Source organism: Musca domestica, unplaced genomic scaffold (assembly GCF_030504385.1).
Source record: "Musca domestica strain aabys unplaced genomic scaffold, Musca_domestica.polishedcontigs.V.1.1 7, whole genome shotgun sequence".
NCBI classification, from domain to species: Eukaryota; Metazoa; Arthropoda; class Insecta; order Diptera; family Muscidae; genus Musca; species Musca domestica.
The window spans coordinates 13,347,185-13,366,765 of record NW_026712383.1 but is presented as its reverse complement, the minus strand read 5'-3'; the positions used below and the strand labels follow the sequence as shown (position 1 = coordinate 13,366,765).

General features: G+C 36.5%; 1 protein-coding gene across 3 annotated transcripts; it reads left to right on the top strand.

Moving 5' to 3' along the window:
• The first annotated feature begins 606 nt into the window (after positions 1-606).
• On the top strand, positions 607-18,200 carry LOC101892616 (AF4/FMR2 family member lilli). Of its 3 annotated transcripts, none has more exons than XM_059129902.1 (10): positions 607-1,341; positions 3,962-4,673; positions 4,959-7,889; positions 7,970-9,634; positions 9,699-10,297; positions 10,427-10,627; positions 10,720-10,803; positions 10,871-11,036; positions 11,101-11,251; positions 13,637-18,200. In XM_059129902.1, exons 2-10 carry the CDS (start codon positions 3,963-3,965, stop codon positions 13,756-13,758), a joined length of 6,630 nt encoding a protein of 2,209 aa, XP_058985885.1. In that variant the 5' UTR covers positions 607-1,341; position 3,962; the 3' UTR covers positions 13,759-18,200. The 3 variants fall into 3 exon arrangements, with proteins under 3 accessions (XP_058985885.1, XP_058985884.1, XP_058985886.1); XM_059129901.1 differs by lacking the exon at positions 607-1,341 and adding an exon at positions 3,429-3,660; XM_059129903.1 differs by lacking the exon at positions 607-1,341 and adding an exon at positions 3,430-3,660 and having other exon boundaries at positions 9,699-10,177.
• Positions 18,201-19,581: the final 1,381 nt, after the last annotated feature.

The window sequence follows — 19,581 nt, the reverse complement described above, 5'->3', positions numbered from 1 at the left end:
GTAATGAGCGATGAAAGATTAATTCACATTTAAATGCTGGAGTGCTCTAACGATAGCCACTTGTGGTTTTCCAGCCAAATATAAAGAAATCACACTATAACGCTTGAATTCCATCACGAATAACTTTTTTTCTGGAAAATTCTCACCAAAATGCTTTTGTACGCTTCTAAACAATATAATGAGCTGTCACTGGTATAATTTTAACAGCTGTCGGACGAGTGGCTTAGAAATGACAGCAGTCTGAAATTGGTTGCAGTTTTTTTCAACACACCCTGTTTTTTCATACGAATAATTCACAATAAAGATGCACTTAGCTAGTTAAGAGGAAAACAGCTGGTCATCCAGTAAGACATATAAGACATCAAGACCAGCTGATCATCGAATTAAATAGCGAATTGTATTATTGTGACTGAAATCGAAGATAAATATAATTTCAATTCAAATAACATTCATAAATTTTGTTTTGCTTGTTCGTTTTTTATTTAATGATAAAAATTTTAAAGCTTTGCTAATTATTCTTTAACTTCTTCTTTGCTTATTTTCAGGTTTAACAGCAATAATGAAAAATAGTTTTTTATACAAATCACACGAAAAAAACACAAACAAAATGTCAATGCCTTTTCTAAAAAAAATACCTACCTACCTATATATTGTGAATTATAAAATCGCAAAGAAAATTATCTTTAAAGCAATATAAAACAACAACAAGTAAAACCTGCAATATTTACCCAAGCAACAAAAGAAAACCTACCATTCACAATAATGTCGAACAAATTGAGAGATCCCACAAGAAATGTGAAAATCTCGCAAGATTTATTTCCAAAACAAAAGCATTTTTTGGAAAACAAGAAATATTACCTACAACGATAGACGGCAACAAGACAAGGAATACAATTCCCTATTTGTTATAAATCGAAAGAACAAGACACATTTAATGTTTTAAAGTCAAATACACAACGCATACCAAAGGATTACTCATTTAGAGAGAGGGGATCCCCTGAATTTTGTTATTTGTTTAGCCACGTTTTCCCTTAATATACACTTTTCTTTCACTATTTCTCTCTCTTTTAACACACATACCTCTCTCTCTCTCCTCGTGTGGAGAATGTTATATTTTGTTGTTGTTCCCCCACGCATAATACAATTTAATTGTGGCTACAAAAACAATTAATCAATCAACAACGGAATTAAATTATTTCAAACCTTTACGAACAACAAGAACAAAACACACACACAGAGATCAGCAGCTGCCGCAGGTGCGCCTAACCAATATAAAAAGGTTTTCTGTGTGGACAGACAGAAAAAAAAATATTGTCAATTATTTTGAATATTTATTTGCAAGTAAGTTACGTATTTATTTTTATCTATGTTTTGTTTTGTCTGTTATGTCCCTCTGTCCGAAGCAAGTGAGATGAGGTGTGAATAATTTAAACCGACAACAACAAATCAATTGTTCACCTTTTCTCACACTTTGGAATGTTTGTTGCAATTCTTGGATATTTCTTTGTACCCAAATGTATATGTTGTTGTTGTTATATTAGATTAACAAATTCTGGTATCACTTTGCGTGTGTTGTTGTGGTTTTTTAATTAAATGTGCTTTTATTTACGGGCATCAGTTTTAATAATTTCATTTTCATAAGCTCTTCCCTTAATTATATTTGCACTTGCTTGCTTTTGCCCGCCGTTTACGGTCGAACACAATTTGTTTACTCTCACTCTCTATCTCTCTCTTTGTCAAACTGTGTTTTCTCCTCTCTCTATATATATATAATAGAGTTGTATTTTGATGTGTATTTGTTGTTATAGCGAATCATTGTTAACCGCAACCCTGACCCCGTTGTCTATAAAAGATTGCATGTGTTGTCTTGAAAGAATCATTACCAACAACTATATAGGTATTATCATTGTTTTTGATTAAATAATTCACAACAATAAAAGTTTAATCAGATAAACAGTAATATCACACTATTGTGAATACTTGCAAGTATTGACGTCTCAATAGAGAAACAGCTGATTAAACATAAATAAGGTGGACGATCTGATCTGTTTGACAAAAAGAACATTTTGCATTTTTTCTTTAAAAAAATATTTTGTGTAAATGCATTTACACAAACAAAACAATTAAAATATACTTTTAAATTCGCATTTTGTGATGTAGTATCTTAGATGGATTTAAAAATAATGACAGAACAAAGAATGAAAAACATTTTACCGTTTAAAGGTGAAAATAGTTAAAAAGGGATTTTTCAAAATCAATCCGAGAAACAATGCATGAAAAATTCAAAAAATTATGACAAACCCTTAAAAAAATTGTACTCACAGGGAACTCTTTGTGTAGAATTTTAGGCAATAACATTGAAAAATGTGGTTAAAATTATCAAAATACCGAATATCGGGGGTACCGTTATATTAGGGCTATACGATATAGTGGACCGATATAGTCCATCTTCGAACTTGACCTGCCTGCAAACAAAAGACAGATCGCTGCAAAATGTTAGCTTCCTATTTTTATTCGTTTTGACTCAACTTATAATCTTACTTTGTTGGGTCTAAAATTATTATTTCCTTGACTTACAAACGGAATAACGAACTTAATATACCCTCCACACTATGTATGGTGGAGGGTATTAAAAGGCATGTCCTATAACCTATTGTTTTTATAGGAATCGGAATTCCAAGGAAAACATTCCATGGAGAACATCCCATTAATGTCCTATAGTTACGCTAATGGGAAAATAATAAAATATAATGGTGAGTATACATAAAACGATTTTGTTGACTGGGTTCTTCGGAATAGAACAAAGGAGCATAGGCCCAAAATCTAAGTCAACCTAAAACTCTTTTGTTCCTCTACGAAGAAGCCAGTCGATGACTTAAGCCAGTCAACAAAGCGTTTTATGTACTCCCACCTTAATACTCTTGTTTAGCTTAGTTTTTTATCCGATGTCGGACTACATCCGCCTTTGAAATTTGCTTCAATGCTATAGACTAGAGTATCTTTCTTATGTATAAATAATTTGAGCAGAATGCCAAATTTAATCCGAAAACAATCGAAAATTGTAGGCTTCTACAAAATATTTCATTATTCTGTTAAATAAAATAATTTCCAAAGCATTTACTTATGAACCACCCTAACAAGTTACTGCTTGCATCCAGGCATGCACACACATTCAACTCTTCACATTTTTTTGTTTTGTTCCATTCTGCACAAAAAAAGTTAATCAAAAACAAAATTGTTGTAATATCTTCCATTGTGATCTTCCAAATTTGTTTAACATGTCAATCGATGTTTCGCAAATACAACCCTGCTGGAATAAAATAACTCACAATAGCGTCCTAACCACACTTACTCAACCACTGTGAATGACAGGTAACGATGGGTTGTTTACATGAAATAGCACGAACATATGTTTTTTTCTATCAATCATTGTTATAGAATTTTTTGGATGCATCTTCTTTTGTTGAAATCGCGATAAATCTAAAATGGCAGAAAGCGATAGTGTTTTATCATATAACTAACAATGTTTTGTTAACAAAAAAATAACAATTCTATTAACTTCTACAAGCAAACTTTAAAATAAGCAGCTTGCAATTCTTCGAATGCTGAACGCTTTTAAACTTGTATCTTGAGAAAATTTTGAGAAAACCATTGATGCAGGTAATACAAGAAGAGTTCATAGTACGACAAACCCACCCCTATTTAGTATGTTAGATTCCCAAGGGAGTCTTTCGCTGTGCTGCCGTAGTATGAATGTCCCACCAATAAAATTAAGTTAAGATCGTGTAAGGTATAAATTAAAAAAAATAAATTTGATTTTATTATATTTTTTGTCGCAAGAATATTATGTGAAATTGTTGCAAATTGTTTATGTGTGAATGTGTGTTTTTTCATGTTGTTTCGTTGATCTTTAATTGTTATTAACTTTCTCTTTTTTGTTTTTTTTTGAACTTTCTTCTAGCATGGATGACTATGAATATGAACGAAAAGTGCGAAGAGAACGTGAAAAATCGGAAAGGCAGCAAGTACAAGCATCATCATCGTCAAATCGCGAGGTAGCATTATTCTCTGAGCCTCGTCGCGTAAATCCATCCGAGGATGATGATGACATTGCTGCCAAATTGGGTGACTACTCCAAAGTCAAAGATTTTATTAATCTTTATACGGTGGGCATTTCGAATTCAGGACACCGGCAAATGCCCCCTAATGCCGTACTGCCTGGCATTGTGCCCACAAGTCCAGCATCGTCGTCGCTAATATCGCCAATGTCGTCCTCCTCATCGTCATCATCGCGTTTGCAGCCTCCACCTCCGCCACAATCACAACAACCACCGCCGTCACATCACTATCAACAACATCAACAGCAATTAAGACAAGCGCCTTATGTCAAACAGGCTGATAATAAACCACCTTACAATGGACGTGGTGGCTATCCAGGGCAATCGGTGAATCGTTTAAGTAGTGGCATGGCACCACCCAAAGGTCCACCAGGTTCCTTGTTGCCTCCTTCCTCAACACATATGCCAAATGGACGTCAAACGTCATCATCATCGTCTGCATGTGAAAAATCATATCTGGGACCGCCATCGGCATCATCATCAACGACGCACAATGGCCGTTTCTCGCAACCTTCAATACCAAAACAACGCCAAAAACCAGCATTTCATACTGAGGTAAGCATTCATTACTGAATAATTTCCTGATTATTATATATCCCAGTGTTTGCATGCCAGTCCGAAGATCTGAAAAGTTGTGCTTGATGATGCCAAGGTGAATTTTGTTTGGAAATGCCATAACCAATACCTAATGTCGCATCACGTACACACCTACATGGTCAAATAAAAAAATTTTGTTGTCAGTATTTAATTTGTTTTCCGCAAATTGCTTTAGGTCATCTACTAACTTTTGCACAACACATAAGCTAATATTTAATTTAATTTGTATTTGTACAATTTCAGGAAAATGATATCAAAGAAATTCTTAATCAAGTAACAACAGCATTTCGTCCTCCTAAAATGCTGACTGGCATCGATGCCACACCGCACAATACTCTAATGGAAAACTATAATCTCAATGAGCCGAATAAGCACAAATATAGCTTTGATATATCGGAAAAAACGAATAGTATGATTGAGCCATTGGATTCGTCGCCGCCACATAACGATATGCCAGCACCGCGATATGTGCCTCCCCTATCAGCAGCAGCAACACAGATGCCTTCTACACAATCTGCCTCCAATAATTTATCATCATCGTCATCCTCGTACTCTTCTTCCACAACCTCCAGCACCTATATAGCACCACCACCTGCCGCCAATGCCTCTTCAGCTTCAGCCATTAATAATATGACATCTACCTCCGCCTCCACTGGACTGTCGCTGTCTTCTTCGTCATATTCGTCAATGCATAATGCTGCCATAACATCATCACCTACAGTGCCACTATCACCTTTAATGGGTCGAACTAAGGATACTGGTTTCCTGAAGCCCTTCAAGTCTGAGAAGCCAACACCCCCACCTATAGAAAATCGTAATAATACATTGGAGAATGATTTGGAGCTATCAGAATCCGATGATGATCGTGTGAAGCTCTCCTCACACTCAGCTGTGAACTCTAGTGACAGTTCTCAATCTGATTCCAGTGAGTCTGGCAGTGAATCTTCTAAAAGTGAAACAAATCAGAGCATTATTCCCGCAGCGACCCAACATCATTTACAGCAACACCAGCAACAGATGTCAAGTTCTTTGGCATCGAAAAAGAAAATTGGACCAGGTTGCACAGCCAGTAGCGGTAGTAGTTCCTCCGGATTGGGTTCATCGGCTCCGCCCTCCGGCGGTTCGTCTTCATCGTCATCGAACAAAACACCCTCACCAAATACTACTAAATGGCAGCTGAGTCGTTATTTTAATAAGGCACCTCAGCATCAGACGCCTACGCAAGATGTAGTATCACCTTCGGCGGGTTCAGTGGCAAATTCTGTAAATCCCATGAATGTGGCTAAAATCATTACACTAAAGGGCGGTGCTCAAATTATTCCCGAACAGTTAACAAACATAAAGAACGAGTCTATGCTCGACGATGATGATGAGGACGATGATGACAACGGAAATGACAACGTCAACAAAGACATAGACCGATCATCAAGAAGATCAAGAAATAAAAAGGATGGTGGCAAAAATGAGACATTCCAGCATCCGGACTTGGCTGGAGCAACTGCAGCTTTTCCTACAAGAAAAACGTCAAGTCTTTTGGTCACGCCATTGTCGCCCATATTGACTGACATCAAAAAAGAGTCATCTACATCGTTGGGCGGAACTTCCAGTCAACAGCAGGTGTCAGACTTTTTAAGTATGAACACAAATCAAATAAAACATGAAACAATGGTCATAGCAGGAGGTCATACTACCGTGACGCCATATGATGTCTTGAATCCCATTAGTACTCTATCATCCGACAGCAACTCGAATGATGAGGGTTCCAGAGAGCGTTTGCCGGTGCGAGGACCAGGAGGTACACTGCAAATACCCGGTGTTCCAGCGGCAATTACGGCTTTACCGCGCTCGCCACCCATAATGCAAAAAGCCCAAATGCCCAATACAGTAACAATGATACCATTGGGACCACTTTCCTCTGGCAGCAATGGCAGAGGGACAGCACCCATTGCACCCATACCACCTACGCCGACAAGGGCGAAAAAACCTCGCAAAAAACTGAAGCAGCAGCAAAATGCTTTATTGGCCCCTGATACCAGCGATGAAGAGTCTGACAATGCAAACAAGCAGCGTTTGACATCACCGCCAAGTGGAGCGGTAGCCAAAACCATGACAACTCCCGGTGGTACAAAGAAGGGCCGTGGACGACCGCGTAAAACCGCTACACCAAGCAGTGGCAACTCGAGTACAACTGCGGCCACAGGCCCTCCTGTTGTTGTAGTAACTGCCACCAAGGGACCAACTTTAACCGCCAAAAAAGATATCAACAAAAAACCACCACCAACTGCGCCAACAACAACGCCCACCAGCAAGGATTCGGCCACAGCAACAGCACGAAGAAGAATGTCAAGACTAAGTTCCACAAATTCGTTAGCTCTGCAAGAAGCCATGGCAGGACCTCCAATAACAACAACGCCAATTAAGCAGCAACTGCCTACAACCTCACCAGTTGCATTGAAAGCTACGCCGCCTCCACCGGTAATTGTAAAGACACAGATTAAAGAGACTGCATTAAAGACTTCCACTAGTGACGATTCCAGTTCATCATCGGACTCCTCGTCATTTTCAAATTCAAAATCTTCGTGTTCATCTTCCGATTCAGAAATAGAAGAACCAAGCAAAAAGCCCACGCAATCAGATGCTTATCCCTCTTTGACTTCGGACGACGACGACGATGAGAATACGGCCACAAAGGCTTTGCAAAAGCCCGGAGATTTAACATCCACCAAAGCGGTGACGGCAGCAGTGCCATCTTCTGCACACCTAAAACGGATTGTTAAGAAGCTCAATACGCGTAAATCATCTCTGGAAGACTTATCAACTGCATCTTCTACGAAGCTCAATAATATATGTTTGTCCTCACCATCCTCGTCTTCATCGGAATCGTCGGCAGAAGATTTCCTACCACCTGCAATTTTTGCAAACCAACAAACGGCAGCAGGTACTACGGCGGCAACCCAGTCGATAGGAGCTGCAGCAGTGGCTAGTAACGGTGCCGCCGGTACGGGCAGTGGAGGCTCCTCGCAACGTTCTGTGAACCAACAATCACCTTATAAAGTTTCAAGTGCTTTGTCCAACCGCAGCCGTAAACAAACACCATGTTCTAGTGCCTTTTCTTCTGAGTCCAGCGCAGAGGATAATTCCGACTCGGACTTAGGGGTGGCTAGGAAGGAAAAGGTAAGCAACGGTCGCATAGTTTTTTCCATTACCATTATGAACTTATATTAATCGTTTTTCTTTGCTTCTCGTCTCTTTAGAAACTCAAACGTGATAAACCCAAAAGTGATAAAAATAAGATCAGCACCCTGACCCGAATCTTTAAAACTTCCAATGAAGGCGGAGCTAAAAAGCAGGGTCAAGTCCTTATTGTAGACCAATCGGAAGAACAGCAGCAACAACAGCAAATTCAGAAACACATTTCTCCCGCCCTAAGAGGCTCACAGGAAAATCTAGCGGCAGCAGCAGGTCACACGCCCACAGCACAATCACCTCGTCTCACACCGGGCGGCCAATTGAGATCGCCCAGATCTTTGCCACCATTGGCTACTCAGGTTTTAACTGCAGGCTGTTTAATGGGTACGGCGTCGCATCGAACGCCCGACCGTGTTCCTTTCGATCGTGTGACCACAAGTGCTGAACGAAAACTACAACAGCGTATAAAGACACCAACGCGGACGCCAACACGAACTCCGCCCACCACAAGGACGCCCACACCTACACCTCCTATAGGAGCCGCCGCGGTTAATGCGTCATCTATTACAACTAATCCCACGCCTTCGGCCTCTCTAGCAACAGCGGCAGCGGGTACAGCAGGAATAGTACCGCCTCCATCATCATCACGTTTGCCAACTTCGCTTATATGCAAAATTGATCTCTCTCGTTTGTTACCTATACCCGCAGAATGGCATTCAAATACTTATCGTTTATACGGTCGTGATGCGGCAACAAATAGCCAACCCTATTTAACACCCGCTAGCGCTGGACGCACTCCCATTTATGATCACGAGACTATACTCAATGCGGATATGCATTCGTGCAACACGCAAATGCGTTTGAAGTCAGGCGGCAGCGGGAGTGTTACACCTCGTAGCACTGGCAATCGTACTCCATTGCAGGCCGGAGCCTCAATTACAGCCGAAAGAGAACTTTCCCATTCTCGAGAAAGTTTGCATGACATTGCCAAAGATATGGGCGTTATAAATCCCGGTCGTTTGAGCAGTCGTTCAACAGATGGCAGTATATGTGGCGGTGGTTCAACACCCAAGGACCTTGGTTCCCATCTACTACCTCCTGGTCCACCCAATGGTTACAGTTCAGTGACTGCAATGGCTAGGGGCTATGCTTCGCCTAGTAACTGTGGCGGCAAATTGGGTCCGATTGTTAAACACGAACAAATCATAAAACATGAGCCCGATGCCATGGATTATTCGGAGACTAAATTCAAAGCTGATGCTGCATCTACAGATCCAGCGGTGATCAAACAAGAACTCTTAATGCTCAAACAGGACTTCAAACCCAGTGATTTGGACAAAATGTCCGAAAAATCTTCGACAATTTGTTCACCAAATACTACTGACACAATGCAGCAGTTACTCGAGGCTAAACCAAGACGTAAGCGTAGTTCAAGTTCGAGTTCAAGTCCTTACAAGGAAAAGAAGCGAAAAAAGGAAAAGGAGAGGGAGAGGGACAAGGATAAAGAAAAGGAGAAAGACAACAAAGACAAGGATGCGAATGCGAATGCGGCTGTCACAAATATGTTTGGCAGTGTTGGTGCTGGCGTAAATGAAAAGGATAAAAAGTTAATGACAAATGACGCTGGCGATGTGTTAGAAAAAGCAAAAGATGTGATGATGGATTTCCTAAAACCCGCAACAAAAGATACTCTGGATGCTGAGCGTATAGATAATAGTACGCAAATGCAGGTATGTATCAAATTATAACTAAACCATTTTTAATTATTCAAAAAATAATTTCCCTTTATCGCAGTTTCCACCCACTAACCATGAGCGGTTAGAATCGGAAAAATCACATCCGCAACTACAAGTAGAAAAGCCAGAGCAACAGTCCGATAAATCGTATGGCAACAACATTGATAAGAGCAGTATGGATCATAATGCTCTCCCCGAGAACACCAGTACTACTGTTACAAACACTGCCAGTCCCGCGCATTTACAGATTAGCAATTTAACAACAATGGCCACGTCGTCATTAACTACTACATCAATTATGCCACCGCCAGCCAATGTTGGATTAAACACAACACACCCAACCGCAGAACCGGCTGTGTCAGGAACTTCTAATGCAAAAGCAATGTCGACATCAGATTCCAATACTACTACCCCAACAATGGTATCATCAACAACACCTGATGGCAACATTGATCCACCAAGCACAGCAACAACACCCAAAGTCATATACCGTTCATATTTCGAGCGGGACGAGGAAGCACTACACGATGAATTCAGGTTTGTTGCGGAATCATTTCTTGAATATTCGAACTCCACTACCTACTCCACCAAAAACAACAACAACACCACCACCGATAATCCATCCGTTTTGGCCAAAATTCAAAATTCTTCACCAAAGTAATCCAAACCAAAAAGTTTCACATTTTTTAAGTCATTTTCATTTCACATCCTATTTGACCTCTTATCTTGCCTTTAGTTTGTTTTAAGCAGAGAATACATTTTGTTAATTAACTGTTATTTTTCCAGCATAACCAAGGAAGGCACATTCCTGCAGGAGGCTATACAAAGAAAACATGCTGCCGATCGCGAACAAAATATCCTCAATCAGGTGGCATTATATTTAGAGGCTGTTGTCTATTTTCTCTTGTCCGGAGCTGCTATGGAACAACAAAGTCGTACTGAAGATCCAGCTTGGACTATGTACAAGGACACCTTGGTTTTGATTAAGTGAGTAAAGTGCATAGATTTCCTTTTCGTAAAACATTTAAGGGAATTGTAATTTTACTTATTTGTATTCTTCTCTCAATGTTTCTTTGCAGATATATTACTACAAAATTTCGCCAGTTGCAACAAGTGTCATCTGCCGATCAAACTAGTACCCTTAATAAATATGCTGTATTAAGGTAAAAATATGGCAAAACAATTTATATTTTTGTGGGTCTTTATTTGATTTCTTCCTTTCTGTTATAGTCTCCGCTGCCAATCCTTAATATCCCTCAAGTTGTTTAAACTCAAAAGAATTTCCTTTCGCCAAGTCAATACAATATGCATGGACTTCCTTAAATCCGGTAAAGGTGATATTATCAATGGTAATACTTCATCATCCATGTCTCCTTCGAATTCGGTATGTTCACAGGTGAGTTGCTTGTCGGGTTCTTCTTCAAAACAACCTCATACTCAAATGTAATGTTTGCTTTTAGGGTTCTGGTTCGAATACACCGCCTGGTAAAATTGTGCCTCAAGATATACACTCAGCTTTACAACAGCAAAATCAATATTTCCATTACCTAGCCAATAGTCACGAGCTATGGGAGCAAGCCGATCGTTTAGTAAAACAAAACAATCTTACCGGTATGTATTACCAAATTGCATATATATTTTAGGATCAATTTATTCTCAATTTTCATATGATTTCAAAAGCAGAAGAGCAAATTTTACTCGATACTAAAGAAAGTTCAGAGACCTTGTAAAAATATTACATTTTAAGAGATAGGTCGTGAGATGTGGAAAAAAAAGGGCAGTCAAGCGTGTGTATGTCAAGTGGTTCGAAGTTCAACCATGGTCGCCCCTTATACAGGGTGAGATAAAAAAAAAAACTTCAACAAAGTCAAACGCCATAATTTTTACATTTTTTTTTTTAAATTTTGTTGAATGAAAGCAAAAAATGTCGGAAATGGCATCTAATTTTAGAATCAATTTAGATTTTTTTGAATTGCTAACCTTTGGCACGAATTATGGCCTTCAAACGGCCAATGATACCGTCACACGCTGCCCGAATGTTGCTCTTCGCCCATTCCCGGCGAAGCGCTTGCTTGAGGTGTTCGACACATTGGTATTTTTTAGTGCCAACCTTGCTTCCAAATAATCCAATGGATTGTTATCCGGAGATTTTGCTGGCCATTGTGCGCTGGAAATGAAGCGAGGAACCTCATTTTGTAACCATTCTTGGGTGGCGCGTGTCGAGTCCTTTTGGAATGTCCAAGATCTGCGGCCAAAATGTTTGCATGCCCAAGGCTTTAATACACCCTCCAGAATATTTTCGCGATAATTATCGGGTTTTTATTCTGATGCTACGGTCGATTAATACGAGCGAGAGACCACACGAGACCATACCATCACCATGGCCGGCGCTTGAGTCCTCCGAAGCTGACCTCTTTGCAAAGTAAACATTTGAGTCTATTTTCTATCTGTTGCGGTGTAAATTCTTGCACTTTTTAGAATTTCAATGGCTTTACCCCGAGCTCATTTTTCAATATTTGCCGAATAGAATATTGCGATATGTTCACCTCACGAGTCATTTTTTGGCCACTGCGACGCGGGTTTCGATCAAGTCGCTTCTTTACTTTTCGAACCATTTCTGCGCATGTTGCTGTTTTCTTCCGTCCACTTCTTTGACGATGTTACGAGACACAATAGATTTAATCACATTTAAATGCTGAAGTGCTCTAACGATAGCCACTTGTGGTTTTCCAGCCAAATATAAAGAAATCTCATTATCACGCTTGAATTCCATCACGAAAATTCTCAACAAAATGCTTTTGTACGTTTGTAAACAATATAATAAACTCTCACTGGAATAAATTTAATAGCCACAGGACGAATGGCTTAGAAATGACATCAGTCTTGCTTGCAGTTTTTCATCACACCCTGTATATTAGTTCCCTCTGAAGCCAAACTATAACTGCTCTTAAGCCAAATGTTGATAGGTGATATGATCTACTTCAAATAAATTATTTTGTTACGGGAGCTCTACTAAATATGCATAGTGGTGTAGGGTATCATATAGTCGGCCCCGCCCGACTTTTGACTTTTCCTTACTGGTTTTATTTTAAAGGGTGTTTTTATAGACGATAGACAGGAGTCTCGCAAAAGGACTTAAATATAAACTTTGCAGACGATCTTTTGAAGAAAAAGAGTTCTATGGACGACCTAAATGGAATATTCATAGACTAGCAAAATTAATTTAAAGGTAATCTTTATCGACGAACGTAAAGACTTTTTTATGGTTCTTCGAGAGATGGTCTTAAGGAAGACTTAAAATGGAATATTCAAAGATGTGCCAGACGAGACGAGCTAAAAGAAGTATTTAAAGCTGGTAAGTAAGTACGTCTTTTAGACGGGCTAAGGAAGTCCCTCTAGAGTACCTAATTGCAATATTACCCAAATTATGTCAAATACCATCGTATATAAAAGATCATCAACTCGCCCCAATAGAGTTGATAAGACGAACTAATTGGGAGTCTTTATAGCCGACATAAAGGGAGGACTTTTAGAACACTAAAGGGAGTAATTGGTTTGGTAAGCCTAATAAAACGGATTTTAAGTTAGATGATTGAAGAAAGTCTCACAAAAGAACCTACATGGAAACTTTAGAAATAATCTTATACCGATCAACAACATGTTTTTATGAACTTCGAAAGAAGGTCGTTAGGAAGTCCTACAGGAAACATTCAAAGTCGTGTTGAAAGAAGTTTAATCTTCCAATGGAGATGTCCCCAATGTGCAAATAGACTATTCTGCTGCTGAGCATGACATCAATTCATTCTATGCAAAGCTGGGGTAGAGGGAGAATTTGAGATGTAACTAAAATTCAAGTTTTATTTTATCATTGCCAGTAATCTTTTGCCTTCCAAATTTGATAATTTTATAGGCTCTTAAAAAAACATACTTGGAATTCTAATTTTATCGATCGTAATTATTTAATACGAAATTTTATCCTTAATATTTTATTTGCAGACTTCTTCATTGCCTTGGATCATAAAAATGGTCCACTGACCTTGCACAGCAGTGTCTATGAAGTGTTTCGTTATGTACAAGCTGGCCTAAAGAAACTCAAAGATGGAATGCTTACACAATAATAACGACAACAAAAACAACAACTAGAACGGCAAACTACGTTAAATCACAACAACAACTACAACACAATTTACTTTATAATACACAAATCTTTTGCGCTGCTGTCAAAACAAATAGCTAGCAAAGAAGAAACAACTAACAACATCAAAAATTTCAATTCAAAAGAAAACTTGATTACATCACTCCAACAACAATCATCAAGAGTTTTAATTTAATTCGTAGGTTTCCATATTTTCCCCTTATTTATAATAACAAAAAGGATAAAAGAAAGAGAATTTTGAAACTAGAGAAAAAAGTTAGTAGCTTATGATTGGTTTTATGTACTAAACTAATGTAACTAAAACAATTATTATATATTTAAGAAGAAGTAGGAGAAGAATGAGGAAATGAAGATCACAACAAATGATCAAATGTGAGAAAGGTAATATGATTTTTAATTTTTTAATTTTGATTATTATAAAAATAGTAAAACAAGAAACTCTAAAGAAATATAATACTTTTAAGCAATAAACAATTACAATTAAAGTTTATTTTTTGTTAAATATGTAATATTATTATTATTATTAATACTATATACCATGATTATTATCAATTGTATTTTGTTTATTTAAAAAAACCACCACACATAACATAAGTCATTATTGTTAATATTAAAACAAAACATAACAAAAAAATGGGAAGAAAGCTAACAACATCTGGAGATTAGTAATTAAAAAAAAAAAACACATATATTAACAAAGTAAAAATCATAAAACGAAACATTATGATTAACAACAAAACCAATGCAAATGTAAATTTTTGTAACAAATTAGAAAAGCAAACAAACGAAAGAAACAAAACTTAAAAGCAACAACCAATTAGCATGTAATTTAATATAAATAAAACAAACAGAAGTAGTATCACTTATATACCCAGAAACCAACAAACAAAACAACACACACACACACACACAAATATGAAAACAAACAAAAACTAAAATTTACAAAACTTTAGCAATTTGTTTTTGTTTTTTTTTTTAAGATTATAAAACAGAATAAATGAAACAAGCCCTCATTAAATATTATTATTATAATTATAAAGAATGCTATAATTTTAAAGACATTTTTGAATGTATGTTACCCTTTAATTTTTTTGCTCTTTCAATTATTAAATAATTCTTATTATTATTATTATTTTAGTTAAAATAATTACTAAAACAATTTTGTTTACATTTTGTGTCTAATAAATAAAAAAAAGTCATAATTATTTTTATTATTATTATTGTATTTAATTATAAATAAAATAATAAATTCAAATGTTTTATAAATATGCTCAAATTATTAAAAATTAAAAAATTTTTTAGTTTAATAGTCTAAACAAAATCGCATGCTATTTTTCCTGGTTCAATAACTGAATGTTTTTCTTGTTTTTTTAATACATAAAAAATAGGTACTATTGTGTGTGTGCATTAAACAATTTTTTGGAGAAAAAATAGGGATTTTAATAAAAAAGATTTCTTAATGTTAATATTCTGTTATCGAATAGTTATTTTACAAAAGATATTTTTTGCTATCAAATTTTGATAAATTACTACCGCCCTCTCTCTTATGAAGATAATTGAAGCAATAAAAGAAAATTGTTCCAAAACTATTCTAGCAGTTTTCAAAGCATATGTTTTGTAAGTCTTTGGAGGATATGTTCTGTGACTATGGGACACATACAGGATGAGATAAAAAAACTGCAACAAAACTCTGGTTTACACTTTTGTTTCAGCGGGTCTTTTAAGTAGTTTTAAACCTGTGCCTGAAATCCTTGAGGGCAATCTGGAAAAAGTTATTATAGATTGCCTGAAGAGACCTTTTCTGACGTGCTAAATAGAGGAGACGTGCTAAGCGTTTAATGATTGCATTTTGACAGAGTACGCCAGCACAGGAAAAAAAGGAAGGCTAAGCGAATGTTTTCGTACACGTGTTAAATGTAGACTTTGTGGTCATCCTACCTAAAAGGGGGTATTTTATAGATGATAATTTTATTGAAGGTGAATGGTGTCCTTATAGACGAGCGAAGGGATTCTTCAGATGCTGGCTAAATGACGCCTTTTTGGACCGACTAAAGAATGTCGTAAATAGTCTTATTTCGGCTTTGCGAAATTGTTTTAAAACGAGTTCTTTCTTTAAACGCGGAAAGGTGGGAATTACCAGAAGCAAATTTTTATAGAGGCCTGAACGATGACATCCTTCAGACTATTTAAACAAACTTAAAGCAGGCTTTACAGACAACACACAAAGGAAGATAAGAAGAGAATTTTTGCAAAATATATAAGAATATAAGAAATTTCAAATCTCGGTCTATCTATTCAACGAACTCCTTGTTATTGCAGAGAGACAGGTTGCCGATCCTCAGGACAATTGATGCAAATTAACATTTTGACAGTTGGTCATTTCTGCCGAAATTTTCAATTAAATTAAGCTTAAAATGTAAAGATTTGAATGCGAGATTTTGGCCCCGATTAAAGCTTGATTAATTTAAAAATTTCATTGGAAGCGACTGATTATTAAATGTCACAATTCAACCCTAGCTGTAGGGTGAGATAAAAAAACTGCAATAAAGTCAAACGCCATAATTGTACATTTTTTTTAAATTTTATTGAATAAAACAAAACGTGTCGGAAATAGCATCAAATTTTAGAATAAGTTTAGATTTGTTCGAATTGGTCTCCTTTTGGCACGAATTATGGCCTTCAAACGTCCAATGAAACCGTCACACGCTGCCCGAATGTTATTCTGCGGTATTTTGGCTTATTCGTGGCGAAGCACTTGCTTGAGGTGATCGACACTTTGGTATTTTTTAGTGCCAACCTTGCTTTCCAATATACTCCAGACACAATAGTCCAACGGATTGGTATCCGGAGATTTTTGTGGCCATTGTGTGCTGGAAATGAAGCGAGGAACCTCATTTTGTAACCATTTTTGGGTGGTGCGTGCTGAGCGTGCGATATAGTTTCTTTCTGTTGCGGTGTAAGTTCTTGCACTTTTTGGAATTTCAATGGCTTTACCACGAGCTCATTTTTCAATATTTGCCAAATGGAATATTGCGATATGTTCAGTTCACGAGCCATTTTTCGGCCACTGCGACGCGGTTTTCGATCTAGTCGCTTCCTTACTTTTCGAACCATTTCTGCTGATGTTGCTGTTTTCTTCCGTGCACTTCTTTGACGTCAGGCTACGCTACCAGTATCAGGGTAACGAGCGATGCTACGAGATACAAAAGATTTATTCACATTTAAAAGCTGGAGTGCCCTAACGATATCTACTTGTGGTTTTCCAGCCAAATATAAAGAAATCACACTATCACGCTTGAATTCTATCACGAATGAGTTTTTTTTTTTTTTTTGAAAATTCTCAGGAAAATGCTTTTGTACGCTTGTAAGCAATATCATGAGCTGTCACTGTAATCATTTTAACAGCTGTCGGACGAGTGGCTTAGAAATGGCAGCAGTCTTCAGTTGGTTGCAATTTTTTCATCTCACCCTGTATTTATAAATCTTTTACTTATCGTCATTCGCAAAATGCTCATACCGAAATTAATTTTCTTTTGAAATTTGTTCAATGTCGATTGCGGGAATTCGATGTCAGCTTAAGTTGGTGGGTGTGGGAAATTCCACTCGAATGAACATTTGAACATTCTTGGTTTTTGAAAATCCTAAATTATGTGCCAGATAGGAGGCCCTAATTTCTAGAGTCTTTGCAATACACAAAATATTGTGTCGGATTCCTTACATTAGGATCTTTATTTGAAGCTATGAACAAACATAAATCCATGCACACACACATCAAGCTATTTTATCATATTCGTTGTTTTTCCTCCTACATTTTAGTATGATATTTAATTTGTTTTGATTTGAATGCTGTAGATTTTTTTATATTACAATTAAACAAAAGTCAATATAATTTTATTTAGTTAAATCATTTTTTTAAATAAATGCAAACAACTTCATTTTTAGAGAATTTCCTTTTAAAACATAAGGATTACATTTTAAGTCCATAAAAACTTCTAAGATAAATTTGCTATATTTTTTCTATAATATTAATATTGTAATTAAAATGACTATGATGATTTTGTTAGTCAATCAATTTTAAATTATTATTAAAGCTACCGTTTATTTTTCTAACCAAACAGAAAATCTATTTTATTGTTAAATTTGTTTGCCTATCTACCATTATTATTATTATTATAATTTCTTTCCTTCATATGGCAATCTATTATTACAGTTATTAAGTAAATATTGCATATATATTTAATTTAATTTTATTTTGTAAAGCATAACAAATCAACAAATGGTGGATATTTGGATTTGTATACTCTCTTGATTCTTATTATCATTATTATTATTATTTTTTAAATTGTTAAAATATCTATTTTGAATTATGTCATAAATAAATCATTATGATAACATAACAAAAAACATATTATAAAAAAATTAAAATTTTTTAATTTCATTTTATGGGAAGTAATTGAATGGGTAATTTGTTTTTACTTTTTTAATGTTTTTTTCTTTTGTCTATTTTTCAAAAATATTTCCTTGGTATTTCTTTTGATTTGTTCTCAATTATTTGGAAAATTATTTCTGTTCATTGCCAGTATTTCAATCACTATGGAACAATTTCAGAATCACAATCTGGTTGATAAGGTGAGTTTTTATACCCTACACCACATAGTGGTAAGGGTATTATGTCTTTGTACATTCGTTTGTAACAGGGAGAACGAAGTAAGATAGACCCATAGTTACTTCTGAGGATATTCATAGAATAACTTTCTGGGTCGATTTCAGCATTTCAGTCCGTCCGTCCGGCTATGTATTTTTGTGAACAAAATGCAGGTCGCATTTATTATCGGATTAAGATAAAATTTTGCAAACAATATTGGTTTGTCCCAAGGACGAACCCTATTGAAATTGGTGATAATGGGATCAGGTTTATATATATTATATCTTCAACCGATTTCGGGTTAATTGTGGATCAAATGGCCAATATAAGTCCTAATGACCTGAATTTTGGTGAATCTGACCAAATTCAGTCTATAAGCAAGTATATCAAATTTGGTGAAAATTGATTAAGACATAGTTATAACTCCCACATATATATGTTTCATCCGTCTTGGTTTTTAAATCCCTCATATTCGTAATATGCATTCGACAACAATGATATTTGGTACAATATATCTTATAGAGCTCAGAAATACTTTTGCCAAATTTTATCGGGAACGGCTAAGATTTGGATATAGCTCCCATATATATCCTCAATCCGAATTCAGGTTTATTGTGCAAATAATGGCTAATCTGATATTAGCCAAATGGAGTGACTTTCGGGGCGTACGTGTCCATTTTGTGGAACTCGGTTCCGATATACATTTTTTTAATATAATCCTTCTCGAAGTGATATCATGCACTCTATAGCAATATTATTTGGTGTAAAGGATTAAAATGTCTCTGTCAAATTTAGTGAAAATCGATTCAGAATTGGATATGCCTTCTATATATTATTTACCTCTGAAACCAAACTGTAACTGCTCTAAAGTCAAATGTTGATAGGTGGTATGATCTACTTCAAATAAATTATTTTGTTACGGGAGCTCTACTAAATGTGAATAGTGTTGTAGGGTATCATATAGTCGGCCCCGCCGAGAGTGAAAACTATACAGTCCCGCTTGATAGGCCTGTTGATCTAGACTCTCTATTCTACATCTGGATTCTCTAAATCATCAAGATCTTTTCCTACATGCCTGAACCAAGGCTGCCCATCCACCAAATGGTGTTTGAGATGGCTGGGACTCAAGAGTGCAAAAGT

What these genes read in the sequence shown, in the direction of transcription:
- LOC101892616 (XM_059129902.1), top strand. Translation starts at nt 3,963, where the DNA reads ATGGATGACTATGAATATGAACGAAAAGTGCGAAGAGAACGTGAAAAA. An exon ending in ATTCAAAATTCTTCACCAAA is followed by an intron (nt 10,298 to 10,426) that starts GTAATCCAAACC and finishes TTATTTTTCCAG; the next exon opens with CATAACCAAGGAAGGCACAT. An exon ending in AATAAATATGCTGTATTAAG is followed by an intron (nt 10,804 to 10,870) that starts GTAAAAATATGG and finishes TTTCTGTTATAG; the next exon opens with TCTCCGCTGCCAATCCTTAA.